General features: G+C 35.6%; 1 protein-coding gene across 3 annotated transcripts in view; it reads right to left on the bottom strand.

Moving 5' to 3' along the window:
- Nucleotides 1-339: 339 nt before the first annotated feature.
- The window catches only part of LOC106130070 (ETS-like protein pointed), a 125,029-nt gene continuing 99,196 nt past the window's right edge, over nt 340-26,172 (bottom strand). For 2 of the 3 annotated variants that reach the window (XM_013328832.2, XM_013328841.2), the window contains exons 7-11: nt 4,649-4,915; nt 3,513-3,668; nt 2,986-3,104; nt 2,317-2,474; nt 340-2,006 (exon numbers count right to left, since the gene is read on the bottom strand). In XM_013328832.2, coding sequence (XP_013184286.1) covers nt 1,943-2,006; nt 2,317-2,474; nt 2,986-3,104; nt 3,513-3,668; nt 4,649-4,915 — 764 coding nt within the window. In that variant the 3' untranslated portion in view covers nt 340-1,942. The remainder of the gene's footprint in view (nt 2,007-2,316; nt 2,475-2,985; nt 3,105-3,512; nt 3,669-4,648; nt 4,916-26,172) is intronic. The other variant, XM_060949061.1, reaches the window with a different exon arrangement.

Raw genomic sequence — 26,172 nt, 5'->3', positions numbered from 1 at the left:
TGGATGTGTAACCATGATCGATCCAATACAGGTAAGGTTCCCCTAGGACTAAAGCTAACAAGAGAAGAAAGAAGAAGGATTTGTGTGCCAGGTGGCCTTAGAGTCTTATGACTATTGGCTCTGATTGCCCCTCAATAGATTGTTAAATACTTTATCAGTATTGGGTGATTGGTATTCGGAATTTCGTAATGTTAGGAACTCGTAGCGACCATCTTGTAGCGTCCTCGTAGCCATGGCGTAGCACTTTTACGTACTACAAGACAAGATATTTTGGTTGTTTTTAAATAAAGAAAATATATCTTAGGAAGAAAGAAGGATATGTAATAAAAAGAATATTCATTGATTTCGTAAATATATATATTTAATTTTATATCTTCCATCAATACATACAACGATACTTATACATTCAAAAATTTGGCCGTAACTACATTATGTCTCACTGTATAATGGCGGATTTGCATTCGTGGTATTTCCTGGACTGCAGATGATTTGATGTATCATTTAAAAGTGTAAAGTATTACAGAATACGTTAAACGAGTACTTTAGGTCGAACCTACAAATGACGGGGAAGACATTATGTTTTCAATGTAGGTGAACAATCAACCTTAGATCTGTGCATTCAACAGACAGCACCGTAGTATAATTTCCTAAAACGCTAACAAACGCATTGCACATGACAACAAGGGAGTATGATATTGATGGAGGAGAAATCTTTAAAAAATAAAACTTATCGAAATATCTTCGGTGTATGCTAGGACCTATAAAAATTGAAAATAATACAACTAATTAATTTCATATCTAGTAAGACATTACATTCCCTTACCACGAGATCAGCGACTAATGACGTCACCCGGTGTTGCCTTGATAACTGATTTTATATATGCGTTAAATGGTTGATTTGGTAGATTCATTGATTAAATTCTTGTTTCCATGTAGCGATACAGATTCATTAAGTTATATTGAGAAATACAACTAAAACATAGTATGAATATATGTAGTTTTGAGAAACTCGCAAGTCCCTTCGGACAATTCATAGTAGGTATACCAATTGGTGGGTATTTAGATTTAATAAATCTTTGGATTTCATCAATTAAATATTTAGAAAGGTTTTATGTCCGTCATCATACTATCTATGCATTAATTTATTCGCATATTGCAACAATTTGCGAATCAAACGTACAACACTTAAATACCTATTATAATATAATACCTAATTATTTTTATAAAGTAACAAAATTAACTTATATTTACAGTTATCTTTAAAATTAAGCAGAATTTCACTATTTTTAGCACTAAACTTTTCGGTTTCGTCTTCTTGACTTTTACAATAATTTCAGACGTTGTATATGTTATGTACCGTTATCAAGTACACGACTTTAATTTAATTAAAATTAATATCAAAAAGAATAAGACGTGTCGCCTCTAGTACTGGCGTATGCTTGAGGCTAAAGAAAGGTTTTATATTTAAACAATCAATAATAATTAAGGCACCGTTGGTCATTCTGATATTAGCAAACGTAATTACTATATTTGTGACAATGAAATGTTAGGAAAAGGTATGTTAGTATATAAATTACTCCACTGGTGGTTGTGCATGAGATCAAACAGATATCGCTATCGATAAAAGAAGGGTTCACTCCTGTGGCATTGTTAACATTAATAAAAATGTTATGCATTCTAATATATTATATGAAAACAAAAATGCCAGCATTTTACAGAAGGGATCAATAATTAAAAATTTCAACGTCGATGTAGATATAATGTAGCCTGATTATTAAATCCATAGCGTTTAGTTCATTGTGGGCAGGCATGTCGAATCAAATGTTTTTTTTTATTTCAGTGACAATTTTTTATCTCGCTGATCAAGCTCAAGTAAATTCTGCGTGAGTGTAGGGTGATCGCTACGGGTGTGAGTGAGTAGCGATCACGTGTCTGGGTATGTTCAATCGTCGTCTTTCTTCTCCATTTTAGGTTCATACATCGCGTGCAGTTGTTCCGGTGATATCCTGTAAATTAAATACAAAGTATAAATTGTCTGTTTTAAATTTAAAATGGAATACATTATTGAAATGTATAACTCACACTCTTTTACATTTTTGATATGTATTGAATTTAAGAAAAGAAGAATGATTATGATTAGATATGTTATCTATAATTTACGTATTGCTGTATGTGGAACAAAGCAAAATAATGGTTAAACAAAAAATCTCATCCAAGCATTTAGTGCAGCTTCAGGTTAAAAGGCGCATCCCGGGCTCCACTCCAGAGAGGTGAGGCTGGAACAGGATTATCGACAGGAGGAAGAAGATATCTTACCCAAGAAGACTTTGTAGGTCGCACACGAAACGGTACACATAGCGTTTGCCTGCAGTCTTGTGTATGATGTTCTTGTCGTAGTAGTAGCGCAGCCCTCGCGACAGCTTTTCGTAGTTCATTTTAGGCTTGTTCTTGCGGATCCCCCAACGCCTGGCCACCTGGGGAGATAAACAGTATTATAAAGTGATGAATGTTGATGAAGCGAAAGCAGCATGCAGGGCATGGAAAGATGATTTATTCTGTAAAAAGTATTGTTGTTTGATGATTATTCACGAAATCTCGCAAGATGAGGAATGGTCAGGCGTGTCAAATGCATATTTGTGCCGTACCTATTATTTGATCTAATCAAATTTGTTGAATGACATCGTGAACCGAAGGAAGACACAGTTATTTATTTTTTATTTTATTTTATTTTTATCTTTATTAGGGAAACAAACAGTTACATGGTTGCCTATTAATATTATCTTATACTATAGTACATAAACCAATAAAGTTTCCTCTGTTTACTAATACATAGTATCGAAAAGACAAAAATTAAAAAAAAATTATGCAAATTCGTAGGAAATATACACTAATAAATCAGATTATAAGTGTGTACCTGCGTTATTTATAATATACAAGAAGATAAGATCCATAAAATTACAAAAATAATTTTAAATTAGAATTTACCTCATCAGGGTCAGTAAGTTTGAACTCCCAGCCATCTCCAGTCCACGAGATGAATCCCTGGCAGCTCTTGTCGGTGAGCAACTCCAGTAGGAACTGCCACAGCTGGATCGGACCTGAACCTGCGGGGGTAGTACACTTGCTTTACAATATACGACACTCGTGCAGCTGTTCCGTAGCTGTACACTTGCTACGGCGTAGCGCGTAGGCGTGCTACGACTATGGAAATCAAAGTGAATAATATTCATGATATAATATTCAACGTATGATAGTTTGGGAATCGCCGATAAATCTTACATGTTCATATTGTGCATTTGTGCTAGAATACATAAATGATATTGTACCTACTTATTTACAGATGACATTTTCATTACACTTTACACGAAACAAGATAAATTACAAAATATCAACAATATATCGATTTCTACTTAAATTCCATCGATACTGCCTAAGATACCTACTTCAGTTTCTGTTCAATATGATACTGATACACAGTAAAACTAATTGTAAACTACTGTAAACATGTTTACCGGTGAAGCAGGGGCCAGAAGCGGGGTAAGCCAGTTTGTCCTGCGGGATGAGTGCGTGCTGTTCGCCGGGCCACTCTGGCCAGTCCCCGCAGCTGCCCGCGTACTCCGGGGCGTAGCCCTCGCCGTAACTCTCGCCGCCATACCGGCCACCTCCGCCTGGAATGAAACAAATTTATTCAGTTACTTAGTACGGGGGATGAAATATTTAGAAAAATATTAACCTTTAAAAATAGTAGACACTACAACCAAGGCTTATTAAGGCAGACACCTAATGTGGAACGCGGCCGAAAAGAGTTGTTTATGATATCGAAGAGTTAAATACCTATTGAGTGTATCGCAAAAATGTTCTTAATTAAAGATATCGATCTTATTGAGACAGATTTATGCGCCAATAAATTAATAAAGAAACGGTTTCAATCTTCACTAAAACTGTATTCTTTCATCTCTTATAATTCGTGTCGTATTTCTCACGAAGCTCACTAATTGGTGTCGCTTAGCTGGATATAAGTCACGTGTATGACGAATGTACAGAAGTGCAAACATCTGTACCTATATATAAATCTCTCTACTACTCATCATCATCCACCTATAGAGTTAGTTCCAGTTTCATTTTTTTCTTTTCTGTAAGTGAGGTTTACAGCGATTCTCGTCTGACCTCCACAATCTTTGCAGAAGTATCTGCATTTTACTGTTATGCATCAAGTTGCCTAGGATTTCCCTCACCGCAATAGCATTAGTTTATAGCACTCAAAAAAAATGATCCAAGTGGGATTTGTATCTTTGCGTCCCGCTTTTAGTTCCTTCACTTTTGACCACCGACGCCAAAATTATACATACATACATATGATCACGTCTATATCCCTTGTGGGGTAGACAGAGCCAACAGTCTTGAAAAGACTGAAAGGCCACGCCCAGCTATTTGGCTTTATGATAGAATTGAGATTCAAATAGTGACAGGTTGCTAGCCTATCGCCTAAAAAAAGAATCCCAAGTTTGTAAGCCTATCCCTTAGTCGCCTTTTACGACATCCATGAGAAAGCGATGGAGTGGTCCTATTCTTTTTTGTACTGGTGCCGGGAACCGCACGGCGCACCAAAATTATATGGTTTTAGATTTTTATGTTAACATAAACTTACCTCTAGGATATGGCTTCGTATACGAATGTGGCTGGTATTTCGGCTCGTGTGTGAGTAACGGTTGCGTGTGCGCGTGAGCATGGTGATAATACTCGTCGAGGTAGGGCTGCGAGGGGGCCGCGGGGGGCGCGGGTGGGTACTCCGCCTGGTAGTACTCGTCCAGGGGGGATGCCGCGGGGGGAGCAGACGCGGGCGCTGGTGCAGCAGGCTGGGTTTCCGTGTAGCCATATGCATTTGTTTCGCGAGGACCTCCTGTTGTGTAGCCTCCTGAAAGAAAGAGATGAGATAGATTAGACTGACGTTTCAGCTTTTTAAGCGATCGCACTCTGGCGAATTATATGATCTAGAGCTTCTTGAAGGTGCAAATGGTATTTTCAGGGAATAGAACGGGACAGGGAACGATAGGCATTCCATGGTCTCGATAGATTTATGTTAGCTGTTTAACTCAATGATAATGAGTACTACTATTTTGCGCATGGAAGCGGACTATAAGTCTGAAGATATACTTCAGTAAATATTGTTTTGTAACTAAACGGAAACCGAAAGTAATGTAAGGTAATTCCAAGACTTTTTGCATTTTTGCTAATAGTGGTGGACTTGATTTAAAAGAGGTATGTGATAGGTATTAATAAAACGAAATGAGTGAAAAAAATTGCGTTTGCGTCCAATGTCAGATGAATAGGCAGAAAAAAATTCGTTCCGTTGTGCATATCGAGGTGTGTGCGGGCGCGAGACGTGCCGGAGCGGAACCGACGCGGTTCACGGCGCGCCCTTTGTTCTGTGCGCGTGCGCTGCCGGACCCATGGCGTGCAAAATATAAACACTATGGAAGTACAGCTGAAATATCATCATATGTATGGCGACTAGGACTTATGATTTATGGTGATAATGAAATAGAGTAGGTGTAACCAACAGACATCTACTTTCGGGCGTATGTAGGTAATTCAATGCGATTTTTGTTGCTCTCCTATTTCTAAAAAAATAATAATTTGAACAGTCCCCTATTTTTTATTAATCTACTTTGCTAAACACATGCAAGTAATAATAAATCTGGTTATAATTCTAGGCTTTAAATATTTTATGGCAGCGCCCCCCTCCCGAATGATCCCCTCACCCCTCAGCACAACGACGCGCACGATATCACCGCAACAGCAGACACTGATTTTAATTCCAATATATTTTATTCCTGAGGTTTCTGCTTATAATGAATATTGATGATGTTGTGAACAAAGTATCCAGACGTTATAAGTGAATAATGTTTTGTTCCATTTTGATAAATGCTATTGTCCTGTCGTTGATCTTTAACCGGGGAAGATATTGATAAAGTTTTTGTACACAACAAAGAAATTTTAAGCGGTTACTGTAATCTGTTTCGGTGCATTGAAACTAGGAACACGCAGATGAGAGAGATAGTAACTAAGTAATATATTTTCTGGGATAGAAAAAGATACCCTATGGTCTTTAGTAGGTACCATGTGCAAATATTATGAAGATTTAAGTTGAATGAAGTAGGTAGACCCTGAAGAAGTAAAAAACTGGCAGCAAAAACTTACTTTCTTATTATTAATATATGTGATACATATTTTGTTAAAGACTAAGTATTAGGGAAGCCTTTAAAACATTTTCTTAGCTGACCATATTATCTATAGAACCAACTGAATGAATCCTACTTATCTTTGGCAATGTTTCTACTATGTCGATCTGCTTCTGTTCCTGTTTATTTAAATCTTTCCTAATTAAATAGTTTTAATTTACTTAACTTATCTTGAAAGGCAGGTAATAAAAGGTACAATACAACAACATACATCGAAATCGTGACGGCGAATACCGAGTCACATGCGTCTCTGGTGAGCGCGCACGCGCGGGGTCAGTAGTCGCGGTCTATTGTTTGTCTGTGGTCGGCGGTCACCACTCTCATGCCTAGTCTATACCTACCATCAAGTAGGTAGAATTTTAACTATTACGCCAGGATTTCAAATTTAAATCGGAAGTATTACTTAAGTATTACGTACCTATTACTTAAATACTTGACGGCCTTTGAGGCGCAGCACACATCGCATTACAAGCATTAGTTTAGGGGCTACCACAGGGCCACAGTAAAGATACTTATATATGCTCCGATAGTTGAAATGTTACTTAGCTATTTTATAATTAAGCGCAAAGGAAGCATGTAAATACCTTAACATACGTGTCTTTGTTGTTTTTTCTTAAGTCACATTAAAATAACAAAACATGGAACAAATCACATAGAGCTGTCAACTCGACAAATTGAAGTATTTTAATGAAGCGAAATCAGCTCGTTACAATTCCCTTCGGTCGTTGAAACAACACCAATAAATTTAAGAAAAAGGTAAATATACTCAGCCGGGAACTAACCTCGTGACCCTGTGTCGGCGGTTCTTCCTACACATGTATGGGTGTGTTAAAATAACTCAAGTTTAAATTAGTAGTGTTTGAAGTTGAATATGAAATACCTTAAGTAGGTACTTACCTACTTACTTACTTTGTGTCGACCAATTCTTTATTTATTTGATAGGAGAAGCTTAACGTAAAAAAAGTTTCGCACAAAATTTAATTCGCTAAGTTTACTTTTTTCATACGTATTTTCAAATTTATAATTAAGACTTTTAAGTTAGTTGGGTACTTTTTATTTTCTGATAAGGTAAGTACCTACCTACCTAATGAGATAATTCTCCGTATTGTTTATTATATTGTATAAATTTAACATATATAATATATGTTAATAGTACTTATTAGGAACCACGAGAAAGGTTTTGAAGAATAATTGACAAGACCAGTCGATCGACAAATTTTACAATACCAGGGCAATCTGTTGTTACTTACCTAAACCAGTAGTAAAATAACGTACTATAGAAGATTTTTAAACAATACAACTTGGGCAACGAAACGTAATGAGACGTAACATAGTTGTGAAGCGCTTGAATCGGCGCAGACGGTGCGCGCGGGGCGTGAGGGCGGGGCGAGCCAATCGGGCGCGGCCACGCCTCACGCGCCAGGTCGAAAGGTCGTCGCGACCCACCACTATTGGAGAACAGATTCAATTGAGATTTTGTTCTATTGAAACACTGGCATAAAATAAGAGTTTGGAGAATTGGTTTGTTTCAGTTCACCGGTATTGCTGCCTAAAAATAAGTGTTTCCTATAGTAAAATCTTAGTTTCGCCTTAGGTTTAGTGGATCCATACTTATCTCCGGTCTCTTAGTTAAGGCGTACACCTTAATAAAAAATCTAGATTACCTATTTAAATCATAAACTCAATAGGTAGGTATTTAGTAAGCAGATATTGAATTTTTAAATTACCAATAAAAATATTTTGTCACAATAAAACCGTTTGAGTGATTCTAAATATTTTTTTTCTATTTAGGTAACTTGATTTTTTCACGAAAATACCCACCTACCTACTTATTCACATATTTATTAAGAAACAAATCTGAATAGAATACTTTTGGTAGGAAATAGATGGACACTCCAATATGTTGGAACTATAAATTACTTACTTAGTTGTGGAAGTCGTAGAAAATGTTGTAGGTAGGTACCTAATAATATTATTATTTTCAGTAATAACCCTGTTAAGAAGCTAAGAGCTGAAAATATTATCAGCTACAATGATCTATAATCAAAAAAATTTAGACTATTTACTACCGATAAATAAATTTGTTTGTAATACCTATGTATTAGTAAGTAGCTCATTACCATGCTCTCCAAGGTGACCTAAGTAGGTTATAGGTATATATACTAATACTGAATTGTAGGTAAAACAGTAAAACTTTATAAAGACAAGACCATCAAGTTTCTCTTGAAAGTGACAGTTTATTCTTCAAGAGCTCGCACATGCCACAGTAACCTTAGACCTCGTGGCAGCTGCGACACGGCGTCCATGTTTTTTTTTATTTGTCATTCTCAAGTGAAACCCGAGAGCTGCGAAATTTTCGACGAGCACGAGCTAAGGCGCCATATGGTGTGCCTTGATGACAGACACTGTTTTTATCCACGATATGAACACAATTAGATAGGTAATGTGGCATTTAGACCTTGTGGTATAAGTACATTTCGAAATTTAACAATGAAGTCAATCTGAGCTGCTATGGCGGTCGAAAGGGTCAAAACTATGTACAGAACTACGTGATAAAAATTATCACAGAAGCCGATCCTTGGGCAAAAGCAAATTTAAATAAACAAAATCAAGTTACAATGCTTATTAAATAAAAAAGAATAAACCAATTTCAAATTAGAATAAAATTGTGGCAAGCTAAAAAAAACGCTGCAAACACCGCGCCAATTCCCATTTGAGAGCGGAAGTCGAAATATGAATTTTTAAATTTAGAAATGTCAGCCGCAGGTGAGTTCTGACAACTTCATGTCGTGACGACATTGTCGTCCAAAGTATTTTGACAAATAGTTCTCAATTAAATTATTATCTTTGGAATCAGTTTACAGCATTTATATTAGTTTTGTAACGAAACAGATTTTAGAAGAGTTATTTGCTAAATGAAGTAGTATAGGTTACAGATGTAAAAAAATACGGTCGAATGGAGAACCTCCTCCTTTCTTTCTTTGCTTTATAAAATAAAGAAAAGATTAAAGGAGCCTGATTCAAAAAATGTTGAAACAACATGTTTATGAACAATGTTATGCAACATAAAAAAATATTACACTTTTGCTACTTCTATTGCATATTATGGTTACCTTTAACCGCAGTGATACTTAGATCACAAAAACACGAAATAATAAAATTATATGCGTTAAAATATAAAATGAAAATAAAAGGAAATGGCTGTCAACATGTAGCGTTTAAATCAAATTCAAAATTGGAACATCTTTCGGCGGGAAGTGTTAAATATTTTAATGTCACGCTGACCGCTGTTTTGTCATGTAGACGCTCCCTAATTATTAATACTTATTATTTTAAATTTATTATACAATATTACATATTTTGTGTGAAAAGCTTAAACGAAAATTTTGAATGGAAAATGTAAAAAAATGGTACTTAGACCATGCATCCTGTGGGAAAGTTATGAGTTGATTTACTTCAAAAATAAAGATAGGTTTTTGTGAAGGCGGTGCAAAATAACCAACGCCAGAGCCACCGATATTTATTGGCTATAAAATGGCGTATGGCACGCCGATAATAATAATCATTCAATTTTTAATCCATGGCGACGATGCAGCTAAATTTTGTACGGAAAATTATAGAGCACAGTTTAAATATATCGGGCTTACAATAATATCCGGTCGAATATTACGTTAGCATTAATTTATAATCAAGCGTTGTGGCAGATGTTATTCAGATTTTACAGAATAAAATTATTGATGCGGGAATAGAAATGATCAAAAACAAAAATAGGTAACTACTTACTATCATGGTTATAGTAATCTGGACTCAGGTCCATCCAGCAATTGTTACGGAAAGGGTACTTAAGTAAGTACCTTTTATTTATTGCACGTATAAAACATATTGCAAGGTGTCATTTTATCTAACAACCACACGCATTAGGTTGGAACATATTGCACCTTGGGCAACATAGTTGCATACATGTTGCAAGAAGTGTCCGTTTAAAAAATATAGTCGTAGTATTAATTGGAAGGTAAAACATTGATTGCATTATAACACGATGATAAGATTTTAAATGGCCCCTGAGAATGCCATAGTGGTTCAATAAAAGCTCGGCATTGCTCGGCAAATCGTTAACAATTGTTATTACATTGTCTAGACTGGACCTAATTATTGTAGAGTTATGAAGTCGCAGATAGTATGTTTGGTGGAATTGAGCAGTGTGTCTTTCTTTATTTATAGATAAATTTTATTATTCCTATAATCTTATGATGTTGGAATAGAGAACATTAAGTATGCTTACTTACTTTAGTGGTCCTTCAAACGAAAGAAATAGTTACCTATATTACTTACATACTAAGAACCTACGTTTAGTAAGATCGCGGTACAGATGTGAATTATTTCTAGTGTCTTACTCAAATATGAAGGGATATTCAATTTATACATTGAAATATAGTGGTAATATTGCTTATGGTGTTGCCTACTCCAAATTTATACATGACCTTGGAAATTTAATGTTCCCAAAAATCTGAAAGAATATTTAAATAGGCGTCTTTTGTCCATTATCATCAATAAGAAACGCACCGCGAATATATTTAAATAGCGAATTATGTGGTGTATGCCGTGTCTACAAGTTAGTTTGTATGCACAGCAGGTGCGCCGCCACCTGCGCACGCGCCGATGTTCGTTACAAAATCCTCACGATGGTCATAGAGGGGCAGACAAGGGAATTGAAGTGGGGGAGGGAAGGATAAGGGTGACCTGTTAATACGGAAATCTAGATTTACATAACCTTAAAGAATATCAGGTAACAAAGTGTTTAAGGTGTTTCTAATTTATGCAAGTATATATTAACATTATACATACTCGTAAGTACCTATATATTTCAAGCATTAGATGTGTAACATTCGTTTATATTCATATAGGTACTGCTTATTTATAGGTACAAAATGTGCGAAGCAGTCTTAAAGAACATTAAAATTCTGAAGCAGATTCAAATTAGTTATTTAAATTCGAAACAAATTGATTTCCCAGAGAGTAACTCAAGAGTCAGAGCTAAAAGAAACTGACATGAAATAAAAAACGATGGCTATTAAACATGAGACAGGATGTAGCGGCGCTACGGAGGACGGAAGCGGCGCAGGCGCATCAATGTCCGTAACCGTACGTGATCCGTTCAAAACTTTATTGGTTTGTGACATTATTTTTGACAGTTCATTAAATGTTATAAATATACGATTCACGAATGTAATAGCGTTATAAGATATTTTTAGGGACAAAGGGATATTGAATGGTAATTTTTAAGACCTTGTCTAATCTAAGCATTGTTCTATCCGCATTGCTCTCTGAATCGATTAAGGGTAAGTGTGGAAGGCTATTAAAAAGCCAGGATACTAGGCGCGTCGCCACCACAGGAAGTAGCAATATGAATTTATGAATGAACGCCTACGTGCCGTCCGTGACGTCATAGCGAGGACATTTTGTAGACCACGAACATGGAGTGGAAATTTTGAGGACCAGGGACTTGTGCTAAAGGAAGGACGTAACTATTAACGTATGCCCTGAATGTATAGAGGTAACATTTAAACTTATAGTACCTCGAGTTAATTCAGCAAAATACTTTAGGGAAGTATAAATTAATTGTATAGTTATAATTGAGCAAAGTTTAGTTACTTATTTGTTGAACTTGTGGTTTAAATAACTACTTTCAAGTTTGCCGACTAATTTTCTTACTTATATTTAAAGGTACATTACACATATTTATATATAGTAGTATATTTGGGTAATGAAATAGGCTTTAAGAATAAACGCAAAAATAAGAAAGATTAAAGATAATATTAATCATAAGATAGAATAGGTAAACTTTATGATGTTATTATGTACAGATAATAAATCATTTAAGGTATATTAATTGGGACAACAGGACTAAGTTGTTTCATTTATTAGAGAACAGGTGTAAAATATATCGAATTTTTACCACAAACATAAGGGTAACTATTAAAATTTTATTAATTTACTGAAATTTTCGAAGATAAAATTTATGCCTGACTTCAGGAGATAAAATAAAATCTTCAAGCAATCGCAATCATTTTGAGTGCGTGCAAACAAATAAAAGAAATTGTTATGGCCACTTGGCAAATGTCCAGCATCAGTTGGTGTGCCCAAGGATATTAATGAAGGTTATATGTTACATATTGTGAGTTGACTTTCCAAGAAGAAAAGTAGTTCACTTCATCTATGCTGAAAATTAGTCATGCAAATATATAATGTGTTTTAAATCGTCACATAATTTTATAATTGAAAAAATAAGTTTATTAATTTCGCATTTTGTATTCCCGACTTCAATAATCATTTCATCAATAATATTATTTACCAGCCAAGTCACGATGACACCCATAATATAAGTTTATCCTTATGAATATTTCTGAATTCCATCCTAGCTATTTTGGTGTGGAAGGTGCAAGCGAACGGTTAGGTCATGGGTCCAGCTGGCGTTAGACAGGTGTTTCTAATGCCCGACGATAAATAAGCGCACTTATAAACACGCTAATTGGGTACAGTTAGAAGAATATGCCTAACTTTGTAACACTGGATAAGAAAAAACGAACTAATTCATAAATACAACTAGAGGAATATACACAATCTATACTAATGCTAAGCTTTTAAAAATATAAAGATCTGTGGATGCTTCTAATTTCTAACTACGAATTGTTAGATTTTGTTTATGGATTATTGAATTTGACAAAGATAAAGTTTGAAGGTATCAAAGTGGCTTAAAAAATTATGGTCACGTCCACGAAGATTTGCGACCGAAAAGGGAGGAAGTAATTACTGGTGAGGTGAGCGACCGGCGCAGGCACACCGTTACTCCTAGCTCCAAAACGCTCCTTTTCTGGTGAGCCTCACCATTTCACGAGACATCGTAACGACACATTGACATTGATTATATCTGACACTACCATATGAATATTCATTAAATACTTACGTGTTTCGCATGAAAACTTATATATTTCACAGTCTTAATAAAAGTAAAGAGATACATGTTAAATGCTTAATTTATTTTTATTAATTATTTCGTTTTGTATTTTATTGCGTATTTATAAATGTATTTATTTTAAAAGATGTCATCTGTTTAACTAATCATGTAGACGAAAATCTTTTAAGAGTACGTTTTTCAGTATGCTCGGCAAACATGAAAATGTATTTTGAATTAATACAGGGAATAGTTATCAGCGTAAATTTATCAGGTTGTTAATAAGGAATGTTTATTAAATTATAGATACTGGATTTGTATGTGAATTTTCTTCAAAAGTTGTTAATGATAATAATTTTCATTAAAACATTATAAATAATTCGAAAGAAGCAAAAATTTTGTTATAATATCAGGTAAAGTATAATTTTAAGCGTTCATAAACATATTGAATAGACTTCATGCTGAAACAATAAGTAAGTAATAATGGTGGTATAGGAAGTAATATAACTCAGATAGGCTGTTCTCATGATATTCACGTAATCTATGTATGCAAAGTGAGCTTCGTGACAATACTGCAAAGCTTTTTATGCGCGTCACGCGGCGGAAACGCTGCGCCCGCGCACCCTGCCGCCGGATCCAACATGGCGGCGGCGAAAGTGCTTCCGGCAGTGCTTGAGAGTTCTCAATGAACCAATGATTATTTTTTCTGTATGTGGGGAGGATGAAGTTCAGGTTTAACGCTGTTTCCGTCAAGAAAGCTAACAAACAGGTGTAATAAATGTCTTTAATCCGGAGCGTAAGTACGAGTAGTGGATAAATTTCATTATCAAATGAAGAAGGTATGAAACAGACAAATTTAAACTTGTTATTATTTTATGCCATTAATAAACAGATGCGCGGTGACTTGGTCACGTTCATTAATATTTAACTCTTAATTAACGCGATAAGTTAGAGGAAACTAACGTATTTGTGCTTAATAATTTAGGTATAATATCCCGGAATACAATGATATAGTTAAGTAAACTATTCCAAATAACTCAAGTTTATATTTTCTTAGTAGAGAACAAGTGGAACTTACCTGCGGGAAGGATATATGAGGTATCAGCACACAAGGGATCCAACGTAGGATCATATGACAGTCTATTTTGTTCGGGATAGTGCAATTTATTACTAGAAATAGATTGTTCGTAGCTCAGCCTCGCTAACGCCTGTTCATAGTTTATTCTATTGTCCCTTTGTTCTTGCGTAGTTTCGTATGATTTATTCACTTTAACACTATAGTCTGAGAAGTTTAGTTTAGTGATTGCAGACATGGGGAGGTCTAGGGGCTCCGCGCACGGGGGCAGGGCGGCTTCGCGCGGGGCCTCTATCAACAGCATGGCGGCGGCACCCACCGGCGACCCCCGCGCACTATCACTGCACTCAACACCTCATACCCGAACAAACCTTTTGAAAATATTTACGAAGTACTTATTAATTTATTTTTTAATTTTAAATTGTCTTTTAAAAAGAAATATATTAATAACAAATTAATTTAAATTTAACAAAAAAAAAAGTGAACAGTTTCAATTTCACAAAGTACACTCGTACGCACTTAGTACAGATCGCGGAGCTTTAATCAACAAGAGTATTCCGTAGCACCAGCTCGGCTCGCGCCTAATCGCGGACTGAGCTTTCGGGCGGACCGAGAGCTGAGAGGGCGGCCGCGGAAAATACGGGCCGAGTGGTTCCGACTACATACGAGTGTACCCGATCCCAACTCCATCGAGACCTGTCGCGCCTGCGCCACCTGTCGCGCGCCCAACTGTTGCCCGACCGTTGATTTTTTTGCCAACACCCTGATGATGATGGCTATCATGAAAATTAGCACACGGCAACATTACACAAGAGACCGAAAACATTTCGTTAGGACGAGTTTAGGGAGAAATTCATCGTCTTCATTTTTCTTGCGTTAGTATTAAGGACTCCTCACTAGTTCTCACCTCTATGCAGTGAAGCCCTAGGAAATTCAAAATGCATCAGAAATTTTATCCTAAATAATTGTAAATTAAATCAGTCTCATTGAGTTGTGGACTGGATTGGACTCAATGTTCCTGTTGTTATCATTAAAGGAAAAAATAATAACAATAGCTAACACTTAATTATGGAATGCAGTTTAAAACAGTATTTAGTACCTATTTGTAAGAATCGCTCTGAGGGAAAACCCAATTCGAAAATAAAAAGAGTGACTTCACGAGATTACATGGTCGAACAAAGAATACACGGTTTTTCGTTTAGTGTAAACAATGTGTTTTGTAATTTATCGCATTTTAAAGTTAAAAATTACTGGCAAGTTTAGAATGGTTCTGGGTATCGCATCGCAAAGTATTGTTTTAGAGGATCCACAAAAAACGCTGGCAAGATTAAATTGTTAGATGATAGAGTTGCTTCGTAATGTATGTAATGACGCACCTAATTGTGGAGTAACGTCTAGAGATATGGTATCTTTTTTAAACAGCTTGTACACGTTTTGAATTTGCTTGATACAACAAATTAGTTAAAATTAAAATTACTTCTACCTATGTAAAGTTATAGTTAAATTACAAAGTCGACCGCGAAATGACTGATAAATTAAGGCAAAATTTCATTTTTATTATTATAAATGAGTACGAGTATTTATACCTGACACATTTCAAAGTATGTTTCATTTTGATATTTTCAATTTTATTACACTTTTAATGAACAACGAATAATGACTCTTCACTTTTAATAACTTCAATAATTCTATTCTGAGATCTGCACGTCTCATGCAAAGCATTCCATAGAATGCTTTGCATTTTTCATTCAGACGTAAATTGTTCTAACTTAAAATCTACGTGGTAATTACATATAATATATATGACGCACGCGACCTTGCCGCTGATTCCCATTGTTTGATAGCGTGCACCGTGCGAGACTTGAAAACTACTTGAATTATACATTTAGAATACTCCCACTACTTACATTGTTAGAGTTAGAAAGGGTTTAATTTCTAGTATTAGTAATATTATATACCTTTTTAAGTCATCCAGTAAATCATTTTTTTTCTACGTACGATGTAATGATGACATATTCAAACAAATATGTCAGTTTACATAATTCCGACAGAGATTACTTTATAAACTGTCAATATTTTTCATATCACGCTGTAACTATTGGCCTGGAGACAATCGAAGGCTCAGGATATTGACAATTGATGCCATTATTGGGACAGATGTATCCGAATATCAATTTCTCGATAGCCTTTCGAGAATTCGATTCGGTGGGAGGGCACGAGCTGTAGGGCGGGTACTGAGAAATCAGGTCAAGTTACAAGGGTGGGTCACAATAGACGGGGGACGAGACGCCACAGGATAACAGGATAAAAGGCACCTGAGCACGTGTGCTACCGGATATAGAGGGCCATTGTCTACGGAGGAAGCGATTTCGACGCGTTGTATATGCGACGCCGATTTTTTGTCTGAGCTTCATTTATTATTAATATTAGAGAGAAAAGGTAATGAAGCTGACTCAAGATCGCATTAAAATGGATTGATTGTCTGTCTGAACAAAAAAATAACTATGACTTCCTACAAAACTAATTGTAATGCGTTGCAGAAAGTTTGATTAAAAGCTGTATTGAAATTCTGAAGTTTGGTTATCCTATATTTTCTGATTCTTGTGAATTTTAAAAATAGATGATGCACAAATGGCTCTGTCCTACATTGTGATTGCAGTATTTGTCGATATTGGAATCACCATTATGAAGACTGTAGACTTCAAGCAAAGCAATTTACAGGGAGGATTGGCGACGGGAAATGACGCGAGACGGGAAATTAGTTTCCCATATTTGAATAAATGCGGCAAGGAAGTAAACACAGCGGGATATTGTCTCTGCTACATCATTCTTCATACTAGCAGTATATTGGAAATAGAGTGGTTATTGAAGTATATTGATTAGGAACTAGATGTTTCCTGGGACTTTACTTCAGCAAATGTCTATGTTTTCATAAAATTTGGTGTAAAATCTGCTCGATGGATTCGGATTTATATTTCAACTTTAGATACTTTTATTTATATGCCTGTTGACTTTGTTTATTTTTTATTTCTATAACTATTTATAGCTATAAAACCAATTAATATAAATGAAGGTCTATCACTTTTCGTCGAAAATATTACTATTAATGATTTGATATAAATAGTCGATATATCTCTACAAGACACTTCTTGCGTGTTAAACATTGCGAAACCTTCGATGCTATCATCTCAGAAGCGTAAACAGGCGGTACCTAACAGAAAAGAAATAAATTACGTATGTGACAAGCGTAATACCGATCGCAAAAACGCATAGCGATCATGAAATAAGCCGGCGGTGATCGATATTCACAAAGTAGACGCTCAAAGGGCGAGTTTAAATTTAAAAATACAATTTACCAAAGAATTCCATGCTTTGAATTACATTAAGTGTAAACAATAAGCGGTGCGGGCGTATCGGCCGCGCACACGCAGGCGACGGAAGCTACAGATAAACAATCTTTTTTAGATAAAGCACTGAAAAACACTCCATAAATCTGAATAGCGCGTTGGGAGCACTTCATCCAGAACTTGCGGGATAATGCTTGCGCGTATAAATAACTCCGATGTAACGTGGTATTGCACATTAACATTTATACCTCGCCATATTTTCCACAACATGTCTTTATGTCTTTTTTCATAAAAAAAAGAACATTTAGATAACTTAATTAATTTGTCTACGGTTGTTTTAAATTTAAACGAGTCATCATAATCTTCATAAGAGCACCGGTACATAAGTAGTTCAAAGTTAAATTTCCATTGTTTAACTAACACTGATTAAGTTTATAAATGAAAATTAAAAACTCTTTTGTTGAATTTTGTAACCTTTGCACTAATAAGGCAAAGCATATCCGGTGACCGTCGTTTGATTATACAAAACTGATTGATCCTGTTTTTTTAAGTGTTATTAAATCAGGCCCGATTTCCTGTGATTAAAGGATATTGTGTCATTCGATTTAAATTTTGCATTACATTATGTTTTTTTTCGGTATTGACTGTACCTTAAATTGGAGCGCGCTTGGTACGTCACTTCCGGATCCAATAATTTATTTCCCTCCTCCGTCACTCAGAGAGATTGCGTGAGATGCGACATTTATCCAAGTTTAAATTTGGAACGATTTCTGAGAACATTATGATTGTGACATGTTATTATTTCTGATCTATCAGCCTTGGAGCCATCCCCGGACTAATTTGTGTCCTTTTATTATTTTCAAGATATTATAACTTACTGTTTTTTATGTAAAGCTTAATTGTTAGACAACTGATTCAATATCAAACTGAAAATTTGTAATATATTTATAAATGTTTTACCTTTTTTTTATAAAGTAAGAAGAACATTAAAAAAAGAATACATTTGTTTTGATGAACATGTTTATCCTATTGTAATCAGTGGTAATACAAACTTAAACCTTATCACGACACTAATCGGTATCACAACAGATTTTCAAAGTTATCCACATAGTAAAAACCCATGTCATGAGATAAGTACTGGCCCTGTGACATTGTTGTGACAGCCCTATCAAGGGGCAATATGCGAAGGACGGTCGCCCACGGCTTCCGCCCGCCCCCCCATTCCTGGCAGGCCCCTCGCGGACTATGCTTACCCTACCGATAAGGTTATCAACGCTTGTAGGTATGAGATTTTTTTTCAATGGAATAATAATTTAAAAATAATGTTTGTAAATCGTTGTTATTTCTCAACTTATAATTTTAAATTGACTATAACTTTAATTTGGACTTTAACAATGTACTTAATTTTTTGCAAGTACTTATATCGTCACTTCTTTGAAGAAGACTTCAGGGTGCGCTGTGACTGCGATCCTGGATTGGTAAAGTTACGTTTTCATATTATAAGGTAATAAAACTTTAATCCATTTCGGACTACAATAACCCGACTCGTTTTGAATATGTTTTACAACATGAAATAAATCTAAGCAGGACAATGTTCTTTTGATCTTCCTGAACTGGTTAGAAACTACTCGGGAGTAATAGAAATAAATTGCGATAAAAGTTCACATGGAGCGTGATCGCCGCCGCAATCAAAGGAGTTAAACGTTCACAATTAAAACGCACTACCTAATAACGGATAATGAAGAGTTGAGTCGTCAAATATTTGTTTTTGCCGAGGATTCCTACAATGAGCGTGGAGTAGAGAGCGCAAATAAAGCCACGTGCACATTGATTCGTAAACGTTTGTTGGCTCTTGAATGTAGGAGTTTTGCCAAACCGCAGGACGTTGTGAGGAGCTGGACAAGTGACTTCCAAAATAAGCAAGGTTTTTTTAGGCAAGAATTGATTTTTGTAAAACATCGCTATCGCCTCGGCTGTTTTTAATGGTTTGAACAATTGTCTGCAGGGTCTGAACAAGAGGCGGTAAATGCTCGCTGACTAGGGTTTTTCTATTCGTTTACCCGAAGTAGGTAGAATTATTACAATTATTTTTGTTTTGTGCCGTGTTGTTCCCGGCACCAATACAAAAAAGAATAGGACCACTCCATCTCTTTCCCATGGATGTCGTAAAAGGCGACTAAGGGATAGGGTTACCAACTTGGGATTCTTTTTTAGGCGATGGGCTAGCAACCTGTCACTATTTGAATCTCAATTCTATCATTAGGCCAAATAGCTGAACGTGGCCATTCAGTCTATTTGAGACTGTTGGCTCTGTCTACCCCGCAAGGGATATAGACGTCACCATATGTATGTATTTTTGTTTTATTAGATATGTCTCTCTTAGATTTGTTTTGTATCATCGAGAACGAATAGCAACGCTTGGGCAATCTAACGTTGTCCAACGAATGCTGTGAAATCCATTTGGTTGGTGTGTTCTCGGCTTTACGCGATTAATTGAATTCGGCGCGGTAAAGCTGCCGGCGAGCTTTGTCGGCGCCGGCTTGCAACCTGACACTTATATTGAAGGCTTCCATGAAACATTGGTATGGGAATCCACGAAAACTTTAGTTTCGCAGGTTCCCACATGCACGGATGAACTCAGGTGTCGGGGGTATATTGATTGAAATTTGAGATCTCTCTTAACTAAACCTCAGCTGAGCTATCTGTACAAAAGAGGTAAAACTATCTCGTTCTAATACTGCAATTTTCATAGGTTTAATTGCTAAGTGGCACTTATTTAAAACGAAAAAATAATATATCGTTAATGACAAAAAATCTATGATGTTAACGTGTTTTTATTATTGTTTCAAAAGAATAAAAATTAAATTATGTAAATTATTTAGTTCATCGATAAGTTATCGGTGTCCGTTGTACAGTGAAATTCCACGAATCTCAAATTTTGTTCCATTTCCATATATCAACAATTAGCTTGAAATTGGGTTATAAATACCATTATCCTATCGATTTCTTATGATAAGTGGAACCATCAAATTTCTACATGGTTTTAGTCATCGGTACAGTAAAAAAGAGCTAAGCTCCTTTCATTGCTGACAGGAATTAAATTTTATCGTGCCATGAATATTATCAATACATTTGACGAGCACGAAATTAAAATAGCCGTATATATTATGATAAGAATCGATGAAAAAATTTCGTTGTTTGACCTTTGCTTTGTACAAACACAATGTCATTGACAAACAAATCTGATTTAAAAACGAATCAAGGACACCTGAAGTACGAAGTGAAAGGGATTGATTGAATGCCCACTTCGCAAGGGTTTATTAAGGGCTTATTGAGTTGCAAGGGTTTCTGAGCACCCTACAAATATTCACGATAAAGAAGCACCCTTGCTCTTTTCGTAATCCGCGTCTTAGGGTTGCGTCTTATTGGTTTACCTGCTATTATTGTGTTAAGTACTATTCATTTTTTGTAAGTATAATAGGTACATTAAACAAGTTATTTCTCCTGCAATATTTGGCAAAATATTACCATTTCTATAAATAGTCTGTGGAAGATTCAATCTGCCATTATATTTGTATATGATTGCTAAATAAATACTTTAAGATTTAAAAAAAATAAGGTGATTTCATGTTTAGAGCTATTCACAAATGTTTAATAAATTAATACAAAATAAAGACGTGACGAAAATATGCGTACGTATGGAATAGGACGTAGAATTAAAACAAACATTTTTGAAAGCTTCCCTCTTCATCATTTACATTATTTACTCGACCAAAATGGCCTCTAGCATCCTTACAAATTTTCGTAGTTCGAAATTTGAAAAGGTTCCGCACGTGCGCAGGAGTGTGTATCGGGTTGCGCGGCCGGAAGCCAGCCAGTTGAGCCACAATGGCCACCGGATGTGGCTGCTCCAAACGGCACGTATCATTTTATTGGTATCTAAGAAAGCCCAATATTTTCCTTTCGACACTTCACTTGGATTGACAGTAATGAAGCGCCGCCTCTGACGATTATAGATCTGTATTCTTTGGCCTACAATACCGCTAACGGTTTTAAAGACTGCTATTAGTTCGAACTTCTTTGAATTTAAAAAAAAAATCGATCTTTTAAAGATCGATTGTGTAATAATAATGTTCAAAACATTTATTAAAGCTTTGTTGAATTGTTTTGATATGGCAATCTATGAAATTCAGTCATACAAGATTTAAGATAAATTCTTAATTGATGTTTATCAAAATGTTTCTTTAGACAACTAGGTGCTTATAAAAAAGTTGGTTCATTAGAGTTGCAATCTGCTATTGACACGGCATAGTGTTACAAGGTGCTACTGATTGACCTGCGATAGCCATAAACTGATTCATTAGTAATATTTTTACGATCGCAGCAAAGGCATATAAAGTCAATCATTAAAAAGAGTTGTGTGTTAAGGTTCCGTCGCTTAACATCCCAACTAATATAATAAATGCGAAAGTAAGTAAATGCTATATTGTTCAATAAAGGAGTAATTTATAAATATAAAATAGTAGCGCAGTGCAAAGGCGGACTTATCCCTAAGTGGGATCTCTTTCCAGTCAACCTGACATTAAGAGATAAGTTTGTTTGTTTGTTACCTCTTCACACGTTATCGACTCAAGCAATCTTCTTGAAATCCACGTTATGCACGTAATTAAGAGTCTAGAGAAGGACATAGGGTACTTACCTTTGATACTTTGAAATAGTATAATTTCCCGCGGAGATTGCGAAAACCCTGCATCTTTTAGGTTCTAAATTCATCTAAATTCGCGCGGGCAAAGCTGCGGGTAGAAGCTAGTGGAAGTTAAGTTTAAACGTGTAATAGAAATTCATTTGTTACTCCAGAATCTCAATTCTAAAATTTATGTGGCAGTTTTACAACTGTAAAAAAAATTTGTGTGCGATGCATTTCTATAGTTTCAAGAAAGTATGGCATTTCTTTAGCCGTATTTTTTTTCGGATTTTTAGGAGCCAATATAGGACGAGGTTGAAAATAATATCGAAAATAGTGTTTATTTGACCGAGCGAGCGAAGCGAGAGTGGTTTACAAATCTACTTTTATTATACCTATGGATAACTTTCAAAGGGATGGACCGATTTTGATGAAATTTAAAAGGTATGTAAGTCATAAGAATTTTTATATCCGTGGGACAATGTGTTTGGGATATCACAATTTTGTAAAAATAAAAGTGTTCGCGAGGTCTACTCATTAGTTAGCGACGAACAACTAGATATTGAATGCGGAACCCAAACAACTTAAAATCTCAAACTGCTGCTAATGAATATGCAGAAGTGGTTAATCGCGTTTTAATGACCAAATTGAGGTAAATTAACGACGAGTTGAGCAATTACATACTAGATATACACAAGATATGGCTCGTTCCCGATAAATCTTGAGCAGGATACGCTAAGGAGGATTAACTGCTCATATCACTTCTGGATGATAAATTATTATGATTGGCTGCCCGCGGAATCATAATTATGGTTCGTGTCATAAAGCTGGAAGGAACTGTCATAGTTGAGATCCTTAGTTTAATTAATAAAGGTAATTTAATAAGCAAGGCATTTAACCGAGGAATCACGTTTTTATTAGATGTTTATGAAATTAAGTCGAATATATTGTAGATAGATAATGGATTATATATCTATTAAAAGTGCTTATAACAAATGAAGAACTTCTTGTTTTTAAACTGAAATTTAAGGAAAAAAAATAAAAAATAATAATATTTAAAGAAAAAGTAATAATATTTAGGAATGAACTATAGAACTATAAATAAAAAGATAAACTACCTAACAGACGAGTACTTGCAAAAGAGTAAAAGAAGATATTATTAAAAGAATCTACGTTTGATGACAGCAAGTGGTCTACGGCGTAGCAGTGGCCTTGAAAATTTTCAGGTGCCGTACGTAGTTCGTAGCGGTTATTTCGCAATGTTTCCGCGGCGCACGTCCGGCGATTAGTGCAAGTACGCAACGAGGATGCGCCGGCGCACCGATCGCCTTGCGACAGCGCGGATGCCTCAAAATTGCACACATACTATATACCTACGCCTTATTAATACTGCAGTTGCAAAATATTGAATTTTACGATGTTTTTGTGCGTTAACCTTGATTATCGTTGGCCCGGTTGCATTCGTTTTCTATGCTCGAGTTGATGCGAGGACGCGAGAAATTCGCCGATGTATGGAGTTACTATTACTGCTTATTACAGTGATAATGACAGTGTCGGTAACTACAGGCTGCGCGGCTAACAGGCGTACAGCGAACGGTCTGTAATGGGGCAAAGCTACGAGATATATCTTTACGTGTCTGTTTAATAGATACTTGTTAATCCTTTAGATGACTTCGTTGGGAAAATGATAGTCTTAGAGAACTTTCTAGTAGTAAAAACAACTATTAATGATTACATACAGTAGCTTGAGTGCTTTGTAAAATGTTTTAAGTTATCATGAACATTGAGTAAAAAGCGTATTTCTGTGGATATTTTCCAATATAATACTACCATAAATAAACTCACCCCGCCATAACATAACCGGGTCTAGCTCGATGGAGTCCCTCGAGCGGGAGCTTGGGTGTAAGAACATAGCTTAACCAGAATCCAAGTCCACCATATTGGATCACAAGCACATCACTCGTCACTTATTTAACTCGCGGTAGTTACGACGCTTCCATCCATCAAAGTAATTCCCTATTTAAAATTAAAAGAGTGATTAAATAAATATTTGGAAAAAAGTATGAAAAATCATCCATGGAAAAATAAAATAAAATAAAAAAAAACTGAACTTAAGTGGCACTTGAACAAGACGACCGAAACAAATAGCTGAAGAACAATACAAGTGATGAGTAGAAGCTACAGTGCGCCCTGTGAGTGGCTGCTAAGGTCGGCCGCTTTCCACATTCGGCAGAAGGTGAGGGAATGTAATGGAGGGGAGGGCTGACTGCTCCTAAATTCTTTAAGAATGGATGGTTTGCTTACCAGAATAACTTCATAAAATCAGATCTGAATTCATTTTTTACTTTTGTCGTCGTTAATTAACTGTAGGTACATTACTTAAAAATATTTGATAGTGGCAATGTGGACTTGAATGTTTCAGCCCCTAATTCTTTTCTATTCTCATTTCGTTATTGGAAAAAGTTGGAACAACATTTAGTCTGTACATCTGTGAAAACGCGTTTGAAATCATCTGCCAGTGCAACAAAAATGCAATTTTTTATAACACAGAATTGGCAAGGTACTTAAAATTCATAGCAACATTACACAACCTATCTTAAATAGCAACATGAAGATTGCAAATTTACGCATGTTTGAATATAGCATTAGAAGAACATTATGCGAAGATGAGCGGCCCAAATTATAGGCAGCTTCAAGACGAGCCTCGGATCGGCTGAAAGAGAGCGGAAAAACTGCGCCAAGGTCGCCGCAGCGTTGCGCCACACACGCCCAGCCGAGTGGAAAGTGGCATACTACATGACCGCTCGACTCACGTGTACTAGGCTCCAATAAAAAATATTATGTTAATATTGTTCAACTGTGAAAATAACAGATTTTTGTACTTTTGCTTTTGGAGCAATTACCGTGAAATGTATTATAGCTACTATTCCCTTGTGGAATTCTTAGGAATGATGCAAAATTGTTGGGTGCTATACGAATGTCAAATCCTAATGATTTTGTTTTTATAAAGTTTTATACTTTTACTATCCGAATAAATTCCATGAAAAGTTTCCATTTGAAACATTTTATATACGAATATGAAGTATGTAAAGAAACAGCGGTATGGGGTTCTCAGATTTGTGCCTCCTAAATTATTTGATCTTAATATATTTCAAAAGCTATTTATAATTATTAGTAATTTTGCTAATTGTTTTTGAATCCTTCCTATCAATATTTGAGAAAGACTAAATAAGTTGTTACAAAATACATCAATGTAGTGATTTGTGCTTGATTTCTAAAACTACTGCTGCATTCTACTAAAAAATTATGTCCATCCATAGTTGCATTTATCAAATTTCATTTTAAAGACAAATGTCTTCTCCATTGCCTATAAAATTTATGCGATTATAACTCAGCAACATTGAATTCCGACTCGACTTTAAAAGCACACTGTCGTTTAAACCAATGGTAAGCTCTCAAAAACTTTATTTTGTCATAATAGAACATAAAAAAAAATGGAAAATACGTGAAAGTCTATAAACGGTGGTGATTAATAGTGAACATCAATCGGAGGTGTGAATTGCTTGTATAAATGTTAGAGGTCGCGAAGAGGCGAGACCACCCGTGTTAACGATGTTAGAAGAAGAGTTGTCTCCACCTTAATTTATTATTTCAGTAGCTGCAGCAGGCGGCGGCGGCAGTCAAAACATCCCGCTCGCATGATTTACAGCCCAATAAACAAGCTGTTTTATATCTAATGGAAATGAGCTTTTACTATTGAGATTGCACAGCCAACACCTCGATTGTAAAATTATGATTAATTGTTGTGATCACTCTTATTGTATTGATTCCACTGTTTTATTGTATTGGTGCCACTGTTTTATTAGTCTGTA

This window comes from Amyelois transitella, chromosome 18, assembly GCF_032362555.1.
Source record: "Amyelois transitella isolate CPQ chromosome 18, ilAmyTran1.1, whole genome shotgun sequence".
Lineage (NCBI taxonomy): Eukaryota > Metazoa > Arthropoda > Insecta > Lepidoptera > Pyralidae > Amyelois > Amyelois transitella.
This window is presented reverse-complemented; position numbering and strand designations above follow the sequence as displayed.